We start from the raw sequence: 25,066 nt of genomic DNA, 5'->3' as shown, positions 1-25,066 counted from the left end.
TGTGGCATAGGACTGCCCCTGTGTAAATGACTCTGCAATGTTAAAAGTTCTTCAGTATGAACATTTTTTTAAAAATATATTTCCTTTTATGTGGTGAAAAATAGTGTGGGTCTCTTCTTTCCACATACACGCACGCATACACACACGTTGGCAAATGGTGGTGGGGTGATGAGTAATATAAGAATTGGATCATTTTACAGAGCTGGCTACTCGCGTTGACCTCCTAGTTTTCCTATCAACAAGTCATCCCCAAGGCACTGATCATCCATTTTTTAATTAAATGACAACGAAACCTTAAGCAGGATGATACTGTCACTACTACTAAACAAACATGATTTTTATCCACCTTTTTCTTCTAATGAATACATCCTAGGATGCTAAGGTGCAGGCCCCAACTATTCAACACTTTAGCCTATACCTAACCCCTGCTATTATGAAACGCAATAGCCAACTATACTGCTGCTCATATAACCGAATCGTTTTCTTTCCTGCATTGGACAACACATTGTTCAAACTGAAAGCGCCTCTGCTTTGTGCCGGTGTTGGGTAACCCTTTGACAAAGCATGCAATCTCAGGAAAGTGTTGTCTTCTGTGGTGTGTTTTTTGATCAGTTCCCCTGAGTGATTGGAACGAGAGCTAGGACACGATATTACGTTATATTATATAACAGCATATCAGATTGATGTTTTAAAAACATCCCGTCACCATGTTACCTCAGGACAGCACTGTAATCTAAATGTCATTCTTGATCTAAAAACATTTATAAGATTGGATAGCAAAACAAATATATTAAATGTTTAATATACTTTGATAAAGCCGTGCCGTGGCTTGTTCAGAAAGAACAATTCATTGCAAGATTTCCCTACGTGTATAACTTTCCATTATAACTGTTGCAATGGAAAGTGCTAGTTCATACAACATATTTCATTAGAATCTTTCCATAATTGACATTGACACAGTGGAAGACGAGAAATATTCTTTGTGATTGTCAGCAAATGTTTTAGAAAGTTGATATCACATGGTTCACTTAAATCATGTGCTGAACATTGGGTTGACGAGACGAAACCTCGACATGGGGAATATCAAACACTAAGGAAAAGGGTCAGGCAATGTTTTACGGTTTATGGTTATACATCGACGCAACGCAAGGGGATTTACGGACCCCTTAAATGCGTACCCTCATGCGTCTACCGCAAGGGCCTGAAGCGACGCAAGCAGGAAGGGCTGTGATTGTTTCGCTCACTAAAACCCGACGCAGAACCAAAACAGGTCCGCGTTTGCGGGGTCGTTGCATCGACGTGGAACCATAACTGTGCCTTTGGATGGAACCTTTTTTCATCAAACATGGACGTCTCCCCTTGTACCGTTGAGGTGAAAGAGTAGATGATAGCGGTCCATATATAGCCTACTGTGTGTCATCTCTAGATCGTCCGGGATCAAAGTAGCTACGTTACACCACTGATTAATGGGACAGATGAAATGGAGATGAGTCTACAGGCCTGAGTGAGCATCTACTTGGACATGTCCCTGCTTCTCTGCTAGTCTTAGTCGGGTCTAATCCCACATTAAAAGGGCTGACATGAGCACAGATTAACTAAAATTCACCGTCGGTGGATGTTAACGCCTTTCGTGTGCAAAAAAAAATCGCTCTTTCAAGCAGATTAATGTTAAAACTGCCTTTTTATTCATTACGGAAAAAAACAATTATGTATCTATATATATGTTGCGTGAGAAAATATCACTCTTAACAAGTCAAACAGGCATCTGGGTCCCCAGGCTACGTTGCTTTATCATTATAAAACCAGGAATTAAAAGAATGCATGAATGTGCAAATATAATGTTGCAGATCTCTGGGTGACAGTGCCAAGTAGCAGAAGACAGGTTTCCAATAAAGCACAGAGAAACATCGGTGTGGTCACATGACATGTTACAGACACACGCTAGGACACAAGCCCGGCCCGGTCGATTTACCCAAGTCCCTCGTCACCCATTTTATCCACCGGCCGGCATATGTCCCCTCGAACCGACAGCCAAAGGATGTTATTGGATGCATTAAGAAACGGTCCGATACATAGAAGGGGTCAACGTTCCATCCCCTGGGAGCAGATGAGATAATAATGTCTCTCTATTACATCACACCCTAGGTTAGAGCACACACTGAATGCCATAAGAAGATTAATGCTTTTATGAGGAGCAGCTGAACCGACGTTGACAGGGCCGTGAGGGAGAGAGCGCATCTGTTTCCGAGGGGAATACAGAGGGGGTGGGAGAACCCTTGCTCTTATCTCCTCTGTATTCACGTTCGGTTTTCCCATGCGAGATGGAAAATTGAATGGGTATGTGTCGCTGCAACACATTATCAATGAAATGTCATTTGTAAGGGGTTATGTAACCACAGCTTCTGATTTATGATCAGTTGGTCAACCCGACAGTCGGGTTGCCATGTGTTGAAAGCCAAAGCGTAAAGAAGATCAGGGTCTTAATGTTCTGCGTAACCATCCAAGTCTCACGGCACAGCGTGGCCGAAATCAATTGCTGGGACACCCGCTCCTCAGACTGCAAACCATGCAGTGGGAGATGGGGGGGGGGGAGCATCCCGATTTCTTATCACTATTTCAAAGTGTAACCAAAACCGCCCAACCATCGGATTGGCCCATTCTTATCCGACCACCGATCCCAACACCGTTGGTACCTTTCCCTTCATGTCCCGAACACACGAAAACTAATCTCCGAGCAGGCGCTCAAACTCCAGAGGAACCCCGCGACGAGGAGGCGGACGTGGGCCCGGGCCGCCCGCCCCCGGCCCGCCACCGAGAGCAGCGCCCCCTCCGGGTCCAGCAGGGTGTCGTTGCGGAAGCCCTCCGTCAGGTTCCCCGTCTCCTCCTGCAGCTCGCTCTGCAGCAGCCGGGAGATGAGGCTGTTGAAGCGGTTCTCCGTGGTGGACGCCACGGCGGTGGAGGCCGCCGTGGCGTTGAGCTCGGGGGGGTCCACGCAGGAGCCGTTGGCCCGGGCGAACACCACCTCGCCCAGGTCCAGGCCGGCCACGGAGGAGGGCGAGGCGCACGGGATGTCGCGCACCAGCTGGTAGCTCTCCATCCACTCCTTCAGCCACTCCAGGGAGCAGCCGCACTCCCAGGGGTTCTTGAAGAGGAAGAGGCGCCCCAGGAAGTACACGGGCTGGAAGACGGGGAAGGGCAAGGCGGTGAGGTTGTTGCTGTTCAGGTGGAGGGTGATCAGGCTGGTGAGGTTCTCGAAGGAGCCCTCCTCGATGGAGAGCAGCCGGTTCCGGTCCAGGTAGAGGACCTCCAGCTCCACCAGGTCGCTGAACCAGGTCTTGGTGACGTTGGTCAGCAGGTTGCCCCCCAGGTTGAGCATCTTGAGACGGGTGAGGCCCTTGAAGGAGTCCTGGGGCAGCACCACCAGCCGGTTGTCGTTGATGTTGAAGGTCTCCAGTCGCTGCAGGTCCTGGAAGGACTGGTCGTGGATGACCTTAATGCGGTTGTCCTCGAGGTTTAGATACCTGTAAAAAAGCATTTTAGATTTTAACTGGGGATTCTGCACTACAATCACCTTTGCGGTCATGTTTAGGATCGAAAGACGCATACCTGAGATTACTCAGGCCTAGCAGGGAGTTGTAGGCCACCGCCTCGATCTTGTTCTTCTCCAGGTAGATGTGGGTGAGGTTCACCATGTCCCGGAAGGCTCCGGGGATCCGGCGGAAGTGGTTCTGGAAGCAGCGCACCTCCCTCAGGGCCATCTGCTCCAGGAAGATGCGGTCGGGGATGTTGAACAGGTTGCAGTCGGACATGTCCACGCGCACCAGCTTCTTCAGGCCCGAGAAGGTGCGCGTGTGCAGGTAGCTGATGTACTCGTTGTGGGCCATCTTCAGGTCCACCAGGTTGGGCAGGCCCTGCAGGGAAGAAGCAGCACTTTTACAATTTGGATCTGCAAATAGGATTCTTGGTAGTAGAAGGAAACAGTAAAATGGTAATTGGACTGCATTTTTATAGCGCTTTTTTTGTAACCAGTGGCCACCCGAAGTGCTTAACAATATTGCCTAACATTGACCCATTCATGCACAGATTCACGCACCGACGGCGGCGTCAGCCATGCAAGGCGACAGCAAGCTCGTCAGGAATAGTTCATGTTAGGTGCCTTGCTCAGGGACACCTCGACACTCTCGAGCTAGGAGGAGCCGGGGATCGAACTGGCAACCTTCAGGTTACCAGCCAGCCCGCTTCTACATCCTGAGCCACTGCTGCCCTATAGATATACAGCATTCTATACATTGTATAGTTACGGTGAATGTTCCAGGGGGGGGGGTGGGTGAGGTCGGACCTTGAAGGCTCCAGGCGTGATAAAGGAGATGTTGTTGTGGTCCAGGGAGAGGCTGCGCAGCGAGGGCAGGGTCCCGAACGCCCGCTCCGACAGGAACCTGAGGCGGTTCTTGTCCACGTTGATGGACGAGGCCTCGCAGGGGAACTCCTTGGGCAGCTCAGCCAGGGCAGAGCGGTCGCACAGCACGCTGCAGCTCCTCTCCTGGGTGCAGGTGCAGGAGGAAGGGCAGGCACGCACGCATGCCCACCGCGCCAGCGCGGCCTGGGGCAGCAGCAGCAGCAGGAACAGCCCGGAGACTGTGGTCGACGGGTTAACAGGACAGAGGGGCGTGAAGAGAGCGAGGGAACAAACCTAGAATGTTAAATGACCCAGGACACTAGTTTAGTGCATAGTAAAGGGAATTCTCCTGGTTTATTTGATGCACCTCAGAGGGCCTGTCCCATACAGTTAATGGCCAGAACCCTTCTCAACGACCCATAACAATTCTGGCTTTATTTTAGGTCACAATTGTTTAAAAGATGGATTTCCTAACACTGTTGTTAATGCCTGCGATTTCACTGAATTGATTTGTACGCTTAAGGAAATGCTCTCCTTTTCTGGCTCTAACTAGTTAGACAGGCCAGCTCCTGACAAGGAAACAATTGAAATAATGGAACTGTCTGATGTCCTATCCGTTGGCCTGTCTCATGAGGCTAAAGAATGCAGAAAATGTATTTGTCATTATAGAGAGGGGAAAAGTAGAAGGGTTAGTTTACCGTGGAAATTCTTTGCCTCAAAAAGCTTTGAGAAATCCTCTTTAAATCGACCACTTGCCTAGCAACTATTTATAAAAATATCATTCTATAAAATATTGGATTTACTTTTATCCTGGTCAGTTTGGAAGGGGGCAGGGTTTAGATATTTTCTAGCTCATGATGGCCATTAAGCTGGATCACGTACGTATGCACACACAATCATAGAAAGTTGCACATCCTTTCCATATATGTCAATGCAGAGGAGTTCCCAAAGGAAAATCCCCTCAAAACCTGGGAATCACACAAGGGCTGAACACAAGCAGGGATTCAAGCCCAGGTCTGAGATGATTGAGTCAAAAGTCTATTGGGGTCCTTGTGGATTGCAACCTATGACATTTCGGTCATGTGACATCCCCCATTCTCGCGAGGCTCATGAACTAGAACAGCTAGTCATGATGACAGAGGCCATGACTAGTGCAGGATAAAGTCAATAGTAGCCTCTGAACCACCAGACACAGCACTAAATAGAGCCTCCTTGACACACCTCGAAAGGCAAGGCTTCATAGAAGGGACAGCTGAAGGATCGGATGGTTGAACGACGTTGAAAGTAGCCAGGCTGGGGAATATATCCAGGCCAGACGGCCTCTTTCACAGCTGGCTGGCGTGGCGGAGCCATGATGTGATTAAGAAAGAAGGCTTACACAGGAGAGATTAGCTCCGACAACAATGGGTATTGTCTGTGCTCTGTATTTCACCTCTCGATCCAGTGGTGGTGAAGAGTTCTGTTAATGTGATCATTTGTAAGGTCTATGACCGGAAGGACAGGCCGCTGACTACGCTCAAACCCGGCCTGGAACTGGGCCTTAGGGCACGGGAAAAAATCAATGATTGGCAAACTAACTCTCCTTCTATAGATCTGTCTATAGATCTACATCTATAGATAGTTATCGATCTATCGACATCTATTTATATAAATATATACATATATATATATACACATCTATATAAATAAATATTTAAACAGGGTTGAGTAAGTATGATTTATAGTATGTCAATTTTTTTTAATTCAATTTAATTTACATCTAGTTCCAAGTTTAAAAAGGCCCTTTTTTATGCATAACCATTTCACCACATGAACTCTTAAGACACATAGAATGACATCCCATGAGGCAGCGAGTTAACGCAGATGGACAGAGAACCGAGAAAGACTGACCAGTGAGAGCGGTTACAGCCGACATGCCTGTCGTCTCTCATGTGGGACATGCCAGGATTAGACCTAGAACACAACATATCACACAAGGATGCCAGAGGACAAATAAAGATGGCAATTTCTTAAATGCGTAAACTGAGGTCAACAGCTATGTGATACAATATCCATTAAATATTACTTAACATTCGTGAAACGCAAAAATGATAGATGGATTTGATACTCTTACTTCTTTGGTGATGCCGTTTCCTGCTTCCATGTGAATGTGTGGTCGACTTTATGGTCCGCATATCAGCACATGTATCCCTTCTGCCTATCCCATGTCTGTCTAGATGCCTACAGCTCGCAAGCCACTGCATAGAAGGACGAGCCTGTGTGGCTGACCGTTGTGAAACTGGATGGATTAGAGCCGTGTATGCCCCTTTACTAAGTGCAAACCATTCCCCCGTTGGAGTTAGTGTGCTGAAGCACTCCATCATTACAACACACAAACATCCATCTCTTAATGGCAGTCAAATCCCCTGGATGGAGGCGGGGGGTGAAGATGATGGATGGTCGACTGGAATTAGCGGGAAAAAAGCGCTACTCTGGGAGCCAACGCTGGGCCGCCACCTCGACACATAACGTAGCACTCCACACAGATTAAAGACTACACACACAGTGGGATCGAGAAAAGGGCTCGAATTTATCAAAACTGATCATGTTAGTACTTTGTCATAGATATCAATGCTGGGTATATGGACAGTACCATTTCTAGGATCCGGCTTTCAGAGGTGTACTGTTGGTTTGAGAAGCAGGGCAAATGTGTTATAATTGACATTACATGGCAACCCAGGGATTTCAAAGTAGATGTCCATGACAGTGCAAGGGAAGCCTCACAGCACACCCTGTGGAGCAGCAGGGCCTGGTGAGAATAGTCTTCCCCAAACTCTTCGCTCCACAGACTAGTGACAAAACCAGGACAGATTTCTTTCCCACACATTTTAGCGTTGTGGAACCGAAGCATCGGTGTCCCAATGACATTTCAGTGGGTGGGAAAAAAAAAAAAGACAGTTGACTATACAAATGTTTTATATATCTTTCAAAAATAAGTAAACCTTTAAGCCTAACGCAGTTTTTGCTACCATCCCCACTCTGCAGCTACACAAAGTGGCAAAGGGCTTCCAGCCAACAACAGTCTCCTCGGCAAATCAACAATAAACATGCTTCCTTTCCAGATACTTTTGCATTCAAACTTTAATTTGGTAAAATCATACATTAATCGCACAGCTGAGTGTTCCTCATGCAGTGCATTAGCTCCTAGGCTAGTACAGAAAAGCAACGGCTACATCTAAAGAGCCCTCGGTTTCTCCCCCCGGAGAAGGGAGCAGGTTGGAGCAGCGGGCGCCATGGAGACCACCGCTGCCGTGGCGACCTGCTCCGCACTCGCTCGGGGAAAACACGAGAGCTACCACATAATGCAAATGCAACAGGAGAATAAACCACATGTTTGTTTCTTTACAGATTGCCATGTGCCAGACATTCACTGGAGAAAAAAATATATAGTCATCAGGTCAAATTAAGAGTTAAGAAACAAACAATGCACACAATTGGAGAATCTGAACACTTCTGCACCGATACGCTTAGGAAATTGATTTGCTCTTTACACAACTTTATTCCAAACCTTGGCATTTTGTCAATTCCATTCCAATTTGATGGCCAATTGGGAATCTAATTGAGATGTATGGCCCTGAGAAGGCCTTGAAACAGCTGTGGATATTAATTACGGAGTCCAATGCGTCTTAAACATTAAAAAGCTCACACTACCCGAAATATATAAATTTCACGCATACAGGTGACATTCAACATTCAAGTGCCAGTGTTTTGTACTGTCTTTTGGTCAAGTTTCTGAAACTTTCAAAGAATCACTTTGAGGCTTACAAAAATAAATATTTGTCAAAAATGCTTAATAAATTACACAAAACTAGCAGCAAAAGTAGAATCTAGAAATCTGTGTGCAAATGGCTAAATTCCCCAACTGCTAAATCCCCTGGTCCCAAATAAATCCTGGTTTAAGGTTGAGAACCCCTCCCCTTTGTAAACAAGCTGCGTTTTCTCGCCACCCCCTCACTCACACACAAACATTTGGAAGCTTAAGGACATATATCCAAGACATCTATATAAAACTCTAGATGTGCAATAAAATAACTTTTGTAAAACTCGATGGGCACATACGTACAAAGGGCCTGCACACCTAAATCAAGTAGCACCATTCAACCCTAAAGTCATCACCGTCAGTGCATCCGCTTTTAGTTCAATTTCTTAAAAAAAAAAATGTTTCAAGGCACAACACACCTGAGAGGCAACACATAGCACTAAAAAGGTGAAATACTCCCATCTCTCCTCTCATTGGCCGCTCCTCTCTAAGAGGAAACGCCTGGTCCAGCCTCACAGGCGCCAGGGCTTTGTTACACACTTCTGAGCAGATGAACCCCCAGAGGAGTTGACAGTACTACGTCCCCATAAGGAAGTGGACACCCTATTCCAAGAAAAATATATATATCTCTGGCCCGCCTGCCTGCCACAGTTTGTGAATGCAGCAATGGAAACCAAAGCCACTGACAACAATGGTGGTGCCCAAGAAACTACGCCTTTACCCCCACCTGAACCCACACCCCGCCCCCCCCCCCCCCCGCCCCCTAAACGTGGCCGTGCCCCCCTCTCTGCGTCCTTGCCACCGGACTGCTGTGTAACCCTCTGTGACCACTCTAATGCCTGTTTGCTTTTAAGATGAACCATGCCTCCAACGCAGCTTGAAAAAGAGAAAACCTTTGTAATTAAGTTAAGCCTGCGACTCCGTTCACATCCCTTTCCTTCTTGACCAAAAAACAAAACACTCGCATGCGTAGAATAACGCCCGGGCCCCTGCCGTTGGCCCTCCGATCTCCCAGCGCCAACGTCGTGTGTTACGCCCCTTCCCCGATGCCGTGGTCCTTATGCGGCCGTGTTGACCCGTGGCCTTCTGGAGGGCAGGCATTTTTTGTTTCGATACACGTTAAGAGAAACATTCCAGAGAAATCAAAGAAAACGGACTTAGGTTTTTGTTTTGTTAACCGCGCACGTTCCCCCCGCACCGAAATGTCTCGAGTAAAAACCAACAAAAAACACCGCCCATTTTATGTAGCTAGCACTTGGTTGGCAGACTAGCTGCCGTAACACTGTCAAGTCAATTGAGAAATGTGGAGTAGTAACTTCCAGCATTGAAGATCCTAGTTTTAGTCTCAGTGAGCGTTGGCACCAAGCTTGATGACCGTGTTAATTAAGATCACATTAGGAATGGCTATTTCGAAGACTACCATGTCCTTTTAAAATGGAGCTTGTCCAGGATAGAGTGAGCGCAAAAAGATAAGGAATCCAACTCTTTGTCTCTTAATATTGGAATCAGTTTTGTTCCTCGCGCTGGGAATGTCCCAGTGGAGAATCAACCTATTGCGATGGCGCCATTAGCCATGTGTAGAAAAGGCTACATGATGTCCCTGCAATTAATTTGAAGATCAAATGGAATCATGACTCGGGCGAGCCATAACGCCCCAGTATTTGCCAAGGTTTGATTAAGTCCAAGCTTGTTTTGCTTTTTCACCAAATAACAAAACAGTAATAACAAATTTAGAGCTCTAGGCCAAGTTCTTTTGGTGAAATGATAACATAAGATTTCCTTTTAAGATTCAAAAAGGCACAGTACATCAACATACAAATGATCCTCAGGTTATTGGTTTTTCCATCAAAAAAAAAAGAAAAAAAAATACTCTTTACAATGAGTCCGAGGTTGCTGTCGGACTTGGCATGTCAGCGTCCATGCTCGTTCTCTGAGGTGTGCGGATCTCTGCGAGCTCCTTGGGGGGGGGGGGGGGCCGCCAACGCTGGTGGTTACATCACACCGCCACACTTCCGCTTGGGCGGGAAGCAAAACGGGGAGCGAGGCAGAGAATCGGTAATGTACTGTGTGTCATGGAGCTACACAGAGGGGGGGAGTGGGGTGGTGGGAAAGGGGTTGTTATGGTCTGGCTAAAGTTTACATGTGGTTTCCGTGGGGCCTGGGTTGGCATGGCAACCTGCTCCTGCAGTGCCTAGTTGCCCCACCAGTCCACAGAGCTGCCGGAGTTACTGTAGCTCCCGCCGTAGTTGTCGTTGCCGTGGAAGTTCCCGCCGAAGCCGCCTGGAGGAGACGGACAAGCATAAGGAGAAACGTGTTGGCGGAACAAGGTCTGTACCGTCGTACAGGGCGAGCGCACACCAACAAATCAAGAAGTGACTGACCTCCGCCGCCGCCGAAGCCACGGCCTCCCCCGCCGTAGCCGCCGCCGCCGCCACGGCTACCACCGCCCCGGCTGCCGCCGCCGCCACCGCCGCCGAAGGCACTGGGACCACCGCCAGGTGACTGACGGTAATCTTTGGCCGCGCCAAATCGACCGCTGGAAAAAAGGGAGACAAACGTCAGGACGTCGTTCACGTCGGGTGGCAGATGGTACCGATGTTGTAAAAAGGCGCCGAATAAGGCCAGGGCTGAAGTTACCTCTTGGCGCGTCCGCGGGTTGGGCCCTTGTGCTGGTACTCGTACGCCAGGCTGTCCAGCCAGGAGGGAACCTCCTGCTTGGCCTCCACCAGGATGTCCAGCAAGTCTTTGGTTATGTTGCTGTTTTTGTCGTTAAAGAACGACGTGGCCAGACCTGATGACATGCAGAAGGGGAACTCTTAGAACCAGCGGCCACACGCACAAACCCAACAAGAGTGTCGCCTCAGAAAAACCCATCGTGATGTGGAACGCGACGTACCGAGGTTGCCCACACGTCCCGTACGGCCGATACGGTGAACGTACTCCTCGATGTCGCTGGGCAGGTCAAAGTTGATGACGTGCTTCACGTTGGAGATGTCCAGACCTCGGGCCGCCACCTGGAGGGAGCGAGAGGGGAGAGGGGGGGGTTAGGGACAGCCAGGGGGACGGGCGCTCAACTGAAGGACGGTGAGCAGCGAGTGGGGTCTCCGTACAGCAGTGGCCACGAGGATGGGACAGCGTCCGGAGCGGAACTGGTTCAGGGCCTCCTCTCGGTCCCTCTGGGAGCGGTCGCCGTGGATACTGGTGCAGGCGTAGCCCTCGCGGTACAGGAAGTCCTCCAGGGCGTCGGCGCCCTTCTTGGTCTCCACGAACACCAGGGTCAGGGATTCCTTGCCTGTAAAGAGAAGGAGCGGCGTGAGAGGGAGACTCGGGGAGCACCAGGTGGACCCTGGGGGGGGGGGCACCTGGATGGGGGGAGAGGAGTGATGGGAGCAGGAGCGGGAAAGTTGTACTACAAGGAACCTCTAAAAAAAATTCAAATAAAAAATAAATGGAGACAGGAAGCCATGATAAGAAGCTTTGCATTAACTGACAACCATTAACCCTCAGCCTTAATTTGGCCCCTAACACTAATTCGGGAGCCATTCCATTACCAACCCTTTCAGTATTTCCGATTCCTCAGGCACCCGTCGTTGTTATCAAAGGATCTTTACCATTAATAGTTCTCAGAATGAAAGCTTGCTATAAAAAGGATGGCAGAAGGGGTGTCTGGAGGCACAACTCCAGGTCAACAGTGGTGTAGTTCAGCTACGTCACCCAACGGAGCCACCGACCTAATGTCCCTGAACAACCTGTGCCCACCTGTGCCGTGCTCTTAACACATGGATATTTGTCAAGTTGCCAAACGTAGGCACAATGGTAAGGCCTTGAGTAAAGAGTACCCATCTCCGTGCACTGAGCCCTGTGATGTTCTATCCCCATGTTGATAACAGACGAGGTCCAGCTTCACAGCCAGTATTGTGTATGTCCCCGACATAGCCAATACTTGAAGAAATGTTGGCATGCAACTCGTCGTACCATGATTTGGGTCTTATTAAATCGGTCCCTGCATATAAGCACCGCAACTTTAAAATTTGAATAGTTATTCCCATGGGCGCAACAGCATTACTTAAAACCACCAACAGATATGCTGTGCCTCGTTTCCCGGTGCCCACCTAATGCATTGGCAACACCACCTGGCCGCCCTAGAGGTCTGCCCCCATCAGAAATGACAGGGGTCAAAGAATTCAAACGGAAACATTAGGGTGTCAGCTGGAGAGCAGGAGGGGGGGGGGGGGGGAAGAGAGGGGATTGTGTGGGGGATGAGCAGTGGGACGAGATGTTTCTGACACGGGAGTCAGACTGAATTACGATTATAAATATACTCACCAGGTTTCTCTGGGGCTTCTGGCACATTTTCATCAGTGGGCATGACTAAGATAAAACCAAGTTGGCCAGTAAACGCAATGCTGTTCAGCACACAACTTCAACAGCTTTGAGACAGTGTTTAACCAAATGTTTAAGCAACCGTCTTTACCGCAAGAATACCGGTCCCTACAAGCTACAATTAAAGTTACAGTATATAATAGTGTAATAATACAGTTTTAGTTTAACAAAATGTAATTCTCTTGACGCTGTAGATTTATACTGGGTTATTTATAACGCCATAATTAAATAGTTAATTTAACGAAATACAACAAGTCATGAGCCGGGTCCCTATTGGTCGACGACGGGACGGACAAACGAGAGGGCGGGTTCGAGCCCGACGTGTCCATCTTCGTTAAGACAGTGTTCCTAACCTGTTGCGTTGAGGAGATCGAGGAGGAAGGACCTCTTGTCGTTGTCCTCCACCCAGACCACCTTTTGGGTGATGTTTTCTGAAGTTGAGCCGACGCGCCCGACTGCTAGGAAAATGTAGTCCTCCAGGAAGTCCCTGGCGAGGATCTAGGGAGAGGAACCAAAGGGCATTAGAAAGCTTGCCTAGGACTCAGATGGCCGAAAAACAGCCTCTTTTTATTCTATGCAGCCGGTTTGCGTCGCAGTCCTCGGAACACACCTGGATCTCCTTGGGGAAGGTGGCGCTGAACATCATCGTCTGCCGGCTGCCCTTGGCGGGCATCGTGTCCTGCTCCACGATACGTCGGATCTGGGGCTCGAAACCCATGTCCAACATGCGATCAGCCTCATCCAGAACCAGGTAGCTACGGGGACAAACGCAGCGGTCAAGGGTCGGGCCGGCGCGAGGCGTCCGTGGGCTCCGGTTCTGGCGGCGGGAAGGGGTACTCACTTGCAGTAATCCATGCCGATCTTGCCTCTCTCCATCATGTCCACGAGACGGCCAGGGGTGGCCACCAGAAGGTGGCAGCCTCTCTCCAGCTCTCTGATCTGCTGGCCGATGTCGGCGCCGCCGTACACCACACAGGGGCGCACCTTTGAGCGGTAGGCAACCTACAGCAGGGCGACAAGGGTCAGGGGAAGCCATCGGATATCCGTGTCCAATACTGGGCTGCCACGGTTGTACCGGCAGCCAGCTACGCGCCAGACGCTCACCTTGCGGGCCTCTTCGTAGATCTGCAGAGCCAGCTCCCTGGTGGGAGCCAGGACCAGGGCGATCGGGTACTGCTTGCGGCGGCTATATTTGCCATTCTCCTGCAGGTGGAATGAGAGCACGTGGTTAAGGTGAGACGCATGCCGCGGCTGTATGGACCGTGTGTGGTTCCCACGGGGTTATTAATATAGATTCTGGTGGGTCTTACGCCGCTGTTCTTTGCGGCCTGGAGGGCCTCTCCGGGCCCTTCCATGAAGATCTGACTAAGCACTGGCAGCAGGAAGGCCGCGGTCTTTCCAGAGCCTAGAAAACAGCACAGGGAGAGATACACAATGAAGTTCAGCCCCGCATTGCAATGTATTCAGGGTAAACCCTTAATCGAAGGCGAGGCATTCACCAAGAGGTTGCACGGGAGCACTCACCAGTCTGGGCACAAGCCATCAGATCTCTCTTGGTCTTGATGATTGGGATGGCATACTTCTGAACCGGAGTAGGCCTGGTGTAGCGACTCAAGTTAATGTTGCACATAATGATTTCTCCCATCTCGACATCGTGGAACTACAGGACAGAAAAGGAACACGGTTAAAGATGCATCTAAAGATAATGTGCTTGTGTCATATCTGCTTTCAAAGCGTCAAAAGCGTTTCAAAGAGTCACATCAGGCCAGGACTCACGCTGTCAATATGGGGCGGACAGTTGTTCCCGGTAGCGTCCACGGGAATGTCGTCGTATTTCTCAAAGTTGATCCCGGTGTTGCCCCCAGAGAACAGCTCACTTTAAACCAAAAACGAAGTGTAAATTAAGCACACAGCCGGACGGTATTGGCGGGCTGTTTGAAAAGGCTCCATCAGAACTGCTCTTACTGTTCCAGGCGCTCATTGGCGGCGGTGGGCTTGGACCAATCCTCCTCCTCTCTCGAGTCCTCTCCCCAGCGGTTGTTCCCTCCACTGTTAAAACCCCCGCGCTCATACCTGAAACAACAACCACACGTTAGTTCGGCCCCAAGTGCCTTCTCACCTGTATGATGACCCCGTCGACGCAATCAGCGCTGAGCGACGCCACCAATAATGTCCACACGACCGTTTCTTACCTTCCGCGTGTTCCGCCTGATCCGCGGTCGTTGAAGTAGGCAGACTTGCCCCGGTCAGAGCGACCGCCGAAGCTGTTGTAGGAAGAATCCCTAGCATCCCTGACAGGCGCGGCCCAGCCTCCGCCTCCACCACCGCCGCCGCCACCGCCGCCGTCTCCACCGAAGCCTAAAGCACAGCAACGAGCCAGAGATTAACCCAAGGGCCAATTGAAAGCGGCTGACTGCCTTACCTACAGAGCGTTTCTTCGGCGTTGGTTTTGACACAATCGTCCAAAACTCATTTGTTTGGCCAACGAGCGAACTAGTTTTTGCTCAACTAATGGCAACGAGCCAATACCTAAAATAAGCCTATGGACCATATAACGGATTAAACTGACTTTAATGTTCTTAACCACCAAATGAAAAGGTCAAGATGTTAATGGTCTGCCATGTCAAATTTGAAAACGGTTCTGCTTTATTACTAGGCACGATGGGTTATTTCCAACCTTTGTTTTGTATTGGGCGAGTAAATGAGCTCCGCCCCTTTGACCAACCCAGGCGCCACTCCCACCTCTGTCATTGCGAGGAATTCCCCACCCTCCAAAGCCCCCGTTCATACGGTTCGCATGGATACCATTCACGAAGCCATTGCTACGTCCACCGTCCCAGCCGGGTAGGTCTTCATGACAAAACATGAAAAAAAAAAGAGGAAAGATCCCCGTGAGAGTCCACATTATGTGTAGAATTATGTTTCGCTTCAGTGTGAAGTCCAGGATACCTATCAATGTGCACCTTTCTGACGCTCAACTTAAGCAGCCATGAGTCTCCTAAACCAGGTGCTGCTGGGCTGTTGCACAGGAGCCCTGTCCTGAACACTGAGCCTTCGAGGCACATTTAACACAGCGAGCTACCCAGCTATGCACACTGGGTGGGGTCGTCATTCCAATCTGTGGCCATACCGATATCACTGCACATGGGGAAAGAGGCTGTTTGTATGGAGGGTGAGTGAGGGACAATTGGCCGTTACCTTCACCAATGCGATGTTCCTCGCCAGGCAGCCACACAATACCCCAGCAGCATGGGGCAGCCCCAAGCAGTTAAAAGGGTGTCAAGCCCAGCAAGAATGCAAGTGCCGTATAACGGTCACACCACAAACCCAGTCGTTGCTTGGGACACGAGTACACACTCATTCCGTACCATGTGTTAACATCATCAAGCACAATTTAGCCAGTCACAAACCAAATCCTTAATGGGAACCACTGGCTTTCAATTAACACTGACAAAGCTCACAAAACCCACCGACTCAACAATCCCCTAGTTGGTTCAGAAGTCCAAAAATAGGCAATGGTGATTGGCATTGGGTGGAATCATCTAAATTTGACTCATTATTTTACCTTTGGTAACTAGCTTCCGCTACTGCAGTAATAGTATAAATGTACTTTAGAATAACCTAATTGTATTAGTCATTTTCCCAAACCCAAATACAGATAACCTAACACTCCAGATTTATCGAACAACTCAATCTCAAGTTGTTTCCCAAATAGTAGTGATTGTTTAACAGCGAACGGAAAAGACGATAGCCAGTCTAAAGCAATGCCACTACAGACTGATGCTGCGTCAGTCGTAGGACAGGCCTACTACTAGAGATGCAGTGCAGAAACTTCAAGGCACCACCATGCAGTAGAAGCAACTACAAATGTTAAGGGGACCCAGGCCCCGTTTACTTTGTACATTAAAACGCTTGGATGGCTTCCACTTAGGCATGTTGATGCATAGTGTTAAGTGCTGCTCCAGCTATATAACTCAAGATGGGTCAGTGGCACAACATGCAGATGTATCCATTTGTACCACATCTGTTTGGCCAACCCCCACTGTAGGCATGGTAAAAGGCAAGCTCTTGAGCACCCAGTCTTGGGTAACCTGGGTAAAAAGGTGTGGAGGCAGGCTATGAAAAGTTGTACCAAGCGTTATTGGTCCAAGCTGAAGTAAAAAAAAAAAAACTCCCAACATTGACTTTGCACCTAAATACCACCCATAGTTATCCCATTTAGCATCGGTTACGTCAGCATCTTTCAACGCACTCTGCATGCCATACTTGTGGGAACTGCTTGCTAGAGACCCTCGGGATATTTTGGGCAACATCTTTGCCACAATCCAAAGGTTGGGTGTCCGGTAAAAAGACATACTTGACTTCTTTACATACCAAGATGCCAGATGCAATTAATCGATAGCTTGTTATAGGCAATTAGTCAATATTATTCAGTGCAGTAACGCCCTTATGCCCTGATTGTGTATTGCCAGGTAAATAGCAGCACATCTGTAGTTACTACAAATATGCATCTTACATTCACTTCACGCATTTCAGCAGAGAAAAGCACATCAATTAATAATGAGGCCATAGCCATGTTTGAGTGGATGAGAAAAGCTATGAACTAGCCCTCTCCCTTTACATCGGCTTTACTAGTGCGTACATGGCCATATCATGCAGCTGGGAATGCAGGTTGCCCTCAGCGAACACAATAGGGACTTACAGAGGTTTACTGGTGCCACTGAATAACCATACTGTCTACCAGTGGAATAACCATTTCCTGCTGTGGAACAAAGAACAGCAAAATAGAAGAAACACCCTTTTCGTAGGTAAAAGCAACCATCCATTCATGTTAATGTACTGCATCCAATTGCAATTTCGCTTTTAAGAGACAAAGTACTGCACATGGAAAAACCAACTCTGTGCCTGCTTAAAAGTTCAAATGCGCAAAACAGGCTAGGCTTTCTCAATAAATTAATTCCAACCTTCCAATAATTTCATAACAACAAAAGGGTCTTTTAATTGTGATGAGACAGATGAAAAGTGCCATCATGAATGGTTTGCAGTCAAGGGGCAATTACCATGGAAGTGTATAGATATTTTGTACCTGTCACAATTCTAGCCCATGCATTGACAAGATTGGATGGACTTACCATTTTTGGAAGAAGCCTCCCTGTTTCTCAGGTGAGGTGGAATGTAACGTCCTACGGAAATAAGAGGGGTATTTTTAAATACTGTTGTACATTCACAACTTAAACACAATTATTTTAATTGAGAAATGGTCTTAATATAGGAATAAGTACTTACTGCCGGTTCCTCCGCCCTGTCCGTCAACAGAGTTCAAGTCTAGTCCAGCGAGCTAGAGATTAAAACAAATTAAGTAAGACATTTTTTTCAAAAAAGGGAGGAAAATAAACCTGGAAAAACACTTCAATGTCGGGTTGAAACTTAGGTATCGACTTTAAATGTACACACTCGAAACGCGTTAATATAGCAACGTTTAACGGCAAATGGAGGTGCCAATGACGTTATGAACACGGAATGTCCTTATTCCAGATTGACAACGGAAATGTACAAAGCATCCACACGTAAACACATTAAACCGAAGGTAAAACGGGTTGACAATATCCCTTCACTGCGATTTACGTTATTCAAGTGCTGAGACTGTAAGCCACCACACATCATTCCTACAAAACCAAATGGATCCAACTCGTACTACCGCCTTTTAATCAGAAAGATGGGAGAAAAAACGTTTGCTGTCAAGGAAGATTACCCAAAAATAACCCCGGATATTTTTTCCTCCTGCGCCACGTTTCAAGCTCTGAGGGCCTCGCTAAGCTAACAGCACACCGGCCGGTACTCGAGACTCGGCTAAAAAGTGATCCAACCAGTTAACCATCGAAAGTACACAATGTACATCCAACACAATTATATGACATTAACGACCCTTGGGTTTTGTGTATGATGTTTACCCTGGAAACAATATGAACGGTTTGGAAAATCGATTTCAAAATGCAGTAGCGATCGCCGCCATGACTCTCGGCGATGGCGATGTTAGAAGCTCCACCATTTTGCCAGCCAGCGTTAGCCAAGCTAAGCTAGCCAAGCTAACCGGCTAGCAAGACCAGCCTCGCATTAAACTGCCAGGGCACCGTTTCACTGGTGAAATACGCACGGCAGACACCCATATTCGTAAATTGTAAAACCAAGGGAAAACACTCACCTGCTGATCTAGACCGTGTTGATTATCGACGACCACATGACTCATAACTAAAGAGAATCGTGGGGGATTATTTCTCAAGAGAAAGGCTTTTCTTTGTTAGCACGGCCACTTAGCTAGAGCTATTCAGTTTTTTAAAACACAAACGCAGGTCAAATATAATCGATCAATATCCACTCAGATGTATTCGTAATAGGTTGACTATTTCAATTAAATGAATGAAAATAAATTATGGGCTTCCGAAATGATAGGCTTTCCTTCCGAGCTGTTCACCAGAAACCTTCCTCAGGCAAGCTTGACCGTGGTGGAATGAGAGACAGAGCTGTGTGGTACCGCGAGATATCGTCACAGTAGGTACAGCGCAGACTGGCGAACAGACAGATATCGCGATGTTGCTTTATCCTTTTGATTTGCTGAGAATCCAAACAAAATTTGCATGTACTTTTTAGTTTTGTCCATAAAACGGTTATTTTTTGGATATTGATGACTATTTTATAAATATCAATAGGTATGTATCAGTATTTACAGACTATGTCACAGACTGTTGCATTCACGCAAAAGCAGTTTCTCTCTTTTTGTTTGGGAGCAGACTATTTGTCCCCAAATAACAGGATTCCATCGTATATATTGTATTTCCAACTATGGTTATCCTTTCAACGATAATTCTAATTGATGGATTAATTTATTTTTTTAAATCACCAATTCCAACATGGAATTGGTGATTTTTAGTTCACCGATACTCTTAGCTAGTTGCCATAGTTGCTCCACCTGCTGGAAAATAACAGTATAATATTTTTATTTTATTTATAATTACGATGGATTTTGTGCACACCATGTAGTCCGATAGATAGTTATCCACATTTTACATTTTACAAGAAAATACCGGAATTCAACATTATCGTTTTTCGAAACACTTGAGGAAACCGTGCACACTAATAAAACATATTTTGAACGCTTCTGGTCGAATATTTAAACATCGAATACAACATCTGACGTAATTGCTTCTTTTTTTTAAATAAATTAAATAAATAGTCATCCCCATGTTTCAGACATTTAATGCTTAAATGTGTAACTTGTAAAAGCATTTTTCCGAAAACTTCCCATCAGCCCTCTCTTTATTTCCCCGGAAGAAAACCTCCGTCGTCTCCTAGTACTTCCTCTTTCAGCCATCGGGGTTTAGGTATGAGACGTTTATGTTTTTCTCTTCAGCAAATCTGCTTTAATCACGCTCCTGCTTAATTCATCCGAACGCAAAAATCCATAAGATATGTTTAATAAAGGCCTACAAAAAACATCTATTGACTATTTCGACAAAACAATAGATTTAATGTGCTAAAATGACAGTAATCTCTGGGTCAGTGACATGGCCTGGTAGCACTGTAGGGTAAAAGGCCGGTCTTGGAGCCAATTTAAAACAAGAGAAACTCGTATGTGGACCATATATGGTTCCGAAACCTTTTCAAGTATATTGATTGGGTATTGCACTTTACCTAGATAGTAGTTTATCCAGCTAAATAATGCTAACCTTCCACATGCACCAGCTAGTCAAGTTAACTTCATCCGTGAATTGTGGCGCTGAAATAGATTTACTTCGGTGGTAGATAAGTGAATATATATATATATATTCAAGAGTTGGTCTTTGAACTAACTTGGTCATTCTTTTTGGTTTCAGTACACGATGGGACGTGTTATCAGAGGACAGCGTAAAGGTGCGGGCTCTGTGTTCAAAGCCCATGTCCACCACAGAAAAGGGGCTGCCAAGCTCCGTCACATTGACTTCGCTGAACGTCATGGTTACATCAAGGGAATCGTGAAGGTAAATAACATGGCTGTCCTTGCATTCAGTGTTCCAGCGCTTTTATTTGAATGATGCGGGCCTATTGGATGTACTTTTAACACGTGGACACCTTTTACATCACAGGACATCATCCACGACCCCGGCCGTGGTGCACCCCTTGCGAAGGTGGCTTTCCGTGACCCATACCGCTTCAAGAAGAGGACAGAACTCTTCATTGCTGCTGAGGGCATCCACACCGGACAGTTCATCTACTGCGGCAAGAAGGGTAAGAGGTTTGATGGAGCTGAAGTTGAATAGATGTTGGTCTGGTAGTGACGTTAATGGTAGTCTAATGTTGTTCCCCCTGGAGTTGTCATGAGTGTTCTTCCCACCTGTGCTTTCGGTTTTTTAAAAAGATGCTGAGGGCTGTATGATCATAAGGAATCGATGATGGCCTATGATGGTCTTATTCTCCCATTACGTGCATTGAGCTGGGGCTAGTGCACCTTCCCAGTTGTAGAGTTTTAGGAGCTTCTTATCTAAAATGTTGTTCCAGCTTGGCATTAGTATTCCCTTTTGTGTTCTGGTAAAACCATCCTACCAGCTGTTAAAACAGTTTGTCGACCTTCTGATCCACAGCTCAGCTGAACATCGGCAATGTCCTGCCTGTCGGAACCATGCCTGAGGGTACCATCATTTGCTGTGTGGAAGAGAAGCCTGGAGACCGGGGCAAGCTCGCCCGTGCATCTGGAAACTACGCCACAGTCATCTCTCACAACCCAGAGACCAAGAAGTCCAGGGTAAAGCTTCCCTCCGGCTCCAAGAAGGTCATTGCCTCTGCCAACAGAGCCGTCGTCGGTAAGACGTTTTCCTTGGGAGTCTTCATGCTACTTAGGACGGGTTGGCATTTCAATCCCAGCTGCTGTTCCAACTCAAAGAACAATCCATTGCAGACAAAATTGTTCGTTTTGTTGACCTCATTCATTTCGAAAGCAACCCGCTGCCCGTGTTTAACTGTTGGGCTCCTCTACAGGTGTTGTTGCTGGTGGTGGACGTATTGACAAGCCTATCCTGAAGGCTGGTCGTGCTTACCACAAGTACAAGGCCAAGAGAAACTGCTGGCCACGTGTCCGTGGTGTTGCCATGAACGTACGTACCCTATATTTGATATGGAGTGTCTTGCGAGATCGAATAGATGCAGTGTACTTCATTAATATTATTAAGACGATAATTGGTACTCCTGTTGAATTCTGACATGGCCTTTCTTCTCTGTGCAGCCCGTTGAGCATCCCTTCGGTGGTGGTAACCATCAGCATATTGGTAAACCCTCCACCATCAGGAGGGACGCACCTGCTGGTCGCAAGGTTGGTCTCATCGCTGCCCGTCGTACCGGCAGACTGCGCGGAACAAAGACTGTCCAGGAGAAGGAGAACTAAGTCTGCGATTCTTGATGATAATAAAAAAAGAAAAATATTCCCAAAAAAAACCTGTTTGCCTTTTTATTGTGACCATGTTAATTGCGAAGGTGTATGGATGGCTTTATTTGGAAAACATCAGAAGAATTGCCCCAAAGTAAACCATTTGTATCTTAGGACTTTGGTTGTAGGTGAATGAATAAACCACAGTAAGGATAATAGGGCGAACCACCGCCAATAGTGACCAATCAGAATAGTATTGAACAGTCAGTAAAGTACAAACTGGCCAAGACAACTTGTTAAAGTATGTTTAGTCTTGACTTAAATCATCAGAAATTGAAAGTTCTGCTTACTAGCAGATATTTATATTTGCGAAGCCTCAAGTTTTCAACTTAATCATTAGTACAAAAGACACAAACAAGATTCCATGTTCTTTATTTGCTAAGGGCGCAATGCTTCTGTTATATTTCTGTGCACAAAAAACCTCAAGGTGAAAGTTCACATCGCGACTGTAGCTCCAGAATTCAACGTCACACCATGGCCAAAACAAAAGTCGGCAAAAAACAGGGCGCAGAACTCTGTACAGTCAATATCCTCTTTAAAAATAACACAAGGACAAAAATGTTCCTCTTAAATCAAATCTATTTTTTGTGAAATACAACAAAATAAATTCTATAAAATAAGAGCAAAATATTTAAATATAATACGGTGGGCAGAATATTTTCATTTGCAGGAGTATTTGGTATGTTTTAGACAAGAAATCCCAAAAATACACGCATTCAAGTTACCAATTAAATACAGTATTTACTGATGGTTAGCTTTTTACTCCTACAGAATTACACTTTAGCTCAAGTTGCAACATGACTAACCAGCTTCTATTAAACGACCCTGCTGTGGAACCTATTCCCGTTGGAGATGGAGGCAGAGATGTCTAGAAACCGCTGCTCAGGATCAGTTACCTCTCCTGGACAGCAGTCAAAGGCACCTGGTCTGGCCAGCTCCATGAGAATGGAAGTTGATGGGCAAATAAGTCTAGGAAATAGGCTCTACTGAAGAGAGACAGAAGCAAACCACAGTCTATGGTACACCAGGTGTACACCAGTGGCAATTCTGTTGCATGTTTAATTTTTTTTCTCAGAATTGTCTGTCTATCCCACCAAAAAACGGACTGCCGAATGTGAAGTTGGAGGTTTATAATAATGTGCAATTGAAAAAGCCACTTATTCATACATTGGTTCAAAATAGCGCCCTCAATGTACAAGGGGTAGATGAGTAAAAAATAAACAAAGTAATCCTAGAGGGCGAGTCCCCTCTGGAGCTGTGGATTAAGAGCAACAGCTTTTTGTTGTTATGGTCACAAGTCTTCCCTTGGGCTACACTATTCTGGTGAGAAGCCATGCTAAATGTTACAGCATATTAACTAGAGCTTCAAGAAAGGATTGAATTAATTACCAGAACAAAAAAAAAGAAAAACCAAAAAAAAAAGAAAAAAGAAAGGCAATGAATTTCAGAACAATGTTGCATCACCGCTTTTTCACATCAACCAAAACACCGTAAAACTTCACCCTAACCATTCCACGTCTCACTCTAAAACCAACCACAGCGTGTGTGTGTGTTGATTTGGCATGGGTCATATGGTTGCCAAGGATCTTAATAATACATTTATGATAACAATGCGTCCTCCTACAGTTGAATGACCAGAAACTGTCTGACGGCAGACCAAACCTCACTGCGGAGCATGGGTGATAAAACAAAGAGGAGTTTGTCTTCTTACAGAGTTTATTTTTTTGGATTTTTTGTTGTTTATTTATAGTATCCATTTTGTTTTTCATCAGATCTGCAACATCTCCCAACAGCAAACCAGGCAGTTATGCTACAGGGGGATTTGAACAGTCAAAACATTAACATACTATGTACACCTTTTTGTCGTGTCGACAAGCGCATCAGCATTGTCAGGTCTGGGTACATTTTCCTTTTTTGTTTACATTTTTTTTTAAATTACAACTTTCCGCTCGCTCGCCTCTGCAGCCACCGGCTGGCCCCCCCCGTCACGTGGGCCGGCGTCTCCAGGCCAGGGGGAAGCGCCTCCCCCCAGACCCACTGCACACTAGCAGGATGCTGGGGGAGAGACTCTCGTGAGTTGGCCTGGAGAGGGGGCCCGTGGGCCATGCTCTGCCCTGCCCTGGGGCCCGGAGAGAAAGAGAGAGAAAGAAAGAAAAGAGAGAGAGAGAAAGAGAGCACGTTCTGATGAGAAGCTCTGTCGATCTGGGGAGGAGAAAAAAGGGGAGAGCAGGGAGATGGAGGCTCGAGGCACAGCAGAGGAGGAGGAAGGAGGAGGCTGGGGAGGAAGGAGGCTGTGTGTTACTCCTTGGGCGGAGTAGGCGCGGGAGCGGGAGCAGGCGCCGGGGTCACCTCCTCAGTGCTCTCCCAGTTCTCTTGTGCTCGCGGCCCCGGACCTTGGACCTGGCCGGGACTGGGGGTCGGGCCTGGGCCTGGGCCTGGGCCTGGGCCTGGGCCTGGGGCGGGGGTCAGGGTTGGGGTCTGCGTCGGGGTCAGGGAGGTGCCTGTCGCCGGGGCGGTGGCTGGGCCAGGGCGCTGCGGGTTGTTCATGTGCTGGGCGGCCGGCCCCGTGTATGGCTGTCCATGGGGGTGGTTGTTCTGATGGGAGAAAAAAAAAACAACAACAACCAGAGCAGTTACACAGCAGCCCTGTCTCAGGGTGATCACAGGAACACGGGCATGTCGGGGCGGTGCTGGTGTGGTGAGGTGGAGGGGGACTGTACCTGCTGAAACTGAGTGGTTCCAGGAGAGTGAGGGTAGAGGGAGGTGTCTTCTGGAGGGGAAGAGTCCTGGTCTTCGGAGGCCTCCTGGTCTTCAGGCTCCTGGGGACGGTTCAACACATGGTTTCTAAATGTCACCCGTGACTCACCCAGTCGGAAATTGTAGGTATTATTTGCAGTGTTCTAGTGCAAGTAGACTAGACTAGGTGAACAGCAACCGCTTATGAGCTCTATCTGGGACCGTGAACTAGGAGGTGAGCAGGAAATAACGATAATCATCATCCCGACCGTTTCATTACAAAAATGAATGATATATT

General features: G+C 47.2%; 4 protein-coding genes across 7 annotated transcripts in view; 1 reads left to right on the top strand and 3 right to left on the bottom strand.

The window, feature by feature from the left end:
• Positions 1-1,681: 1,681 nt before the first annotated feature.
• On the bottom strand, positions 1,682-6,539 carry nyx (nyctalopin). Its single transcript, XM_056580349.1, has 4 exons — positions 6,510-6,539; positions 4,340-4,690; positions 3,607-3,911; positions 1,682-3,521 (listed from the first exon to the last, which is right to left on the bottom strand). Exons 1-4 carry the CDS (start codon positions 6,537-6,539, stop codon positions 2,702-2,704), a joined length of 1,506 nt encoding a protein of 501 aa, XP_056436324.1. The 3' UTR covers positions 1,682-2,701.
• LOC130373031 (ATP-dependent RNA helicase DDX3X-like) lies at positions 6,096-19,138 on the bottom strand. 3 transcript variants are annotated; one of them, XM_056579244.1, is made up of 19 exons: positions 18,781-19,118; positions 17,865-17,916; positions 17,711-17,761; positions 17,281-17,340; positions 14,771-14,936; positions 14,544-14,651; positions 14,355-14,454; positions 14,103-14,238; positions 13,889-13,983; positions 13,683-13,781; positions 13,420-13,580; positions 13,189-13,333; positions 12,932-13,076; positions 12,522-12,566; positions 11,306-11,487; positions 11,092-11,209; positions 10,833-10,986; positions 10,577-10,731; positions 6,096-10,475 (listed from the first exon to the last, which is right to left on the bottom strand). In XM_056579244.1, exons 1-19 carry the CDS (start codon positions 18,823-18,825, stop codon positions 10,387-10,389), a joined length of 2,106 nt encoding a protein of 701 aa, XP_056435219.1. In that variant the 5' UTR covers positions 18,826-19,118; the 3' UTR covers positions 6,096-10,386. The 3 variants fall into 3 exon arrangements, with proteins under 3 accessions (XP_056435219.1, XP_056435221.1, XP_056435220.1); XM_056579246.1 differs by lacking the exon at positions 17,281-17,340 and having other exon boundaries at positions 18,781-19,138; XM_056579245.1 differs by lacking the exon at positions 12,522-12,566.
• Positions 19,139-19,881: 743 nt separating this feature from the next.
• Positions 19,882-22,067, top strand: rpl8 (ribosomal protein L8). 2 transcript variants are annotated; one of them, XM_056580148.1, is made up of 6 exons: positions 19,882-19,957; positions 20,450-20,593; positions 20,699-20,840; positions 21,194-21,412; positions 21,588-21,703; positions 21,832-22,067. In XM_056580148.1, exons 2-6 carry the CDS (start codon positions 20,456-20,458, stop codon positions 21,988-21,990), a joined length of 774 nt encoding a protein of 257 aa, XP_056436123.1. In that variant the 5' UTR covers positions 19,882-19,957; positions 20,450-20,455; the 3' UTR covers positions 21,991-22,067. The 2 variants fall into 2 exon arrangements, with proteins under 2 accessions (XP_056436123.1, XP_056436124.1); XM_056580149.1 differs by having other exon boundaries at positions 19,956-20,204.
• usp9 (ubiquitin specific peptidase 9) overlaps positions 21,166-25,066 on the bottom strand; it is a 36,283-nt gene continuing 32,382 nt past the window's right edge. Inside the window, exons 46-47 of the mRNA XM_056580150.1 lie at positions 24,753-24,851; positions 21,166-24,627 (exon numbers count right to left, since the gene is read on the bottom strand). Of these exons, the coding sequence (XP_056436125.1) occupies positions 24,331-24,627; positions 24,753-24,851 (396 nt within the window). The 3' untranslated portion in view covers positions 21,166-24,330. The remainder of the gene's footprint in view (positions 24,628-24,752; positions 24,852-25,066) is intronic.

Source organism: Gadus chalcogrammus, chromosome 20 (assembly GCF_026213295.1).
Source record: "Gadus chalcogrammus isolate NIFS_2021 chromosome 20, NIFS_Gcha_1.0, whole genome shotgun sequence".
Taxonomy (NCBI): domain Eukaryota; kingdom Metazoa; phylum Chordata; class Actinopteri; order Gadiformes; family Gadidae; genus Gadus; species Gadus chalcogrammus.
The sequence above is the reverse complement of the archived record's forward strand: the minus strand, read 5'-3'. Positions and strand labels throughout refer to the sequence as shown.

What these genes read in the sequence shown, in the direction of transcription:
- nyx (XM_056580349.1), bottom strand. Translation starts at nt 6,539, where the DNA reads ATGGAAGCAGGAAACGGCATCACCAAAGAA. An exon ending in TCACGCCTGGAGCCTTCAAG is followed by an intron (nt 3,912 to 4,339) that starts GTCCGACCTCAC and finishes TCTTCCCTGCAG; the next exon opens with GGCCTGCCCAACCTGGTGGA. An exon ending in CTAGGCCTGAGTAATCTCAG is followed by an intron (nt 3,522 to 3,606) that starts GTATGCGTCTTT and finishes GCTTTTTTACAG; the next exon opens with GTATCTAAACCTCGAGGACA.
- LOC130373031 (XM_056579244.1), bottom strand. Translation starts at nt 18,825, where the DNA reads ATGAGTCATGTGGTCGTCGATAATCAACACGGTCTAGATCAGCAG. An exon ending in ATCGGCATGGATTACTGCAA is followed by an intron (nt 13,334 to 13,419) that starts GTGAGTACCCCT and finishes TTGTCCCCGTAG; the next exon opens with CTACCTGGTTCTGGATGAGG. An exon ending in AGAAGCCCCAGAGAAACCTG is followed by an intron (nt 11,488 to 12,521) that starts GTGAGTATATTT and finishes TTCTCTTTACAG; the next exon opens with GCAAGGAATCCCTGACCCTG.
- rpl8 (XM_056580148.1), top strand. Translation starts at nt 20,456, where the DNA reads ATGGGACGTGTTATCAGAGGACAGCGTAAAGGTGCGGGCTCTGTGTTC. An exon ending in ACATCAAGGGAATCGTGAAG is followed by an intron (nt 20,594 to 20,698) that starts GTAAATAACATG and finishes TTTACATCACAG; the next exon opens with GACATCATCCACGACCCCGG. An exon ending in TGCCAACAGAGCCGTCGTCG is followed by an intron (nt 21,413 to 21,587) that starts GTAAGACGTTTT and finishes GCTCCTCTACAG; the next exon opens with GTGTTGTTGCTGGTGGTGGA.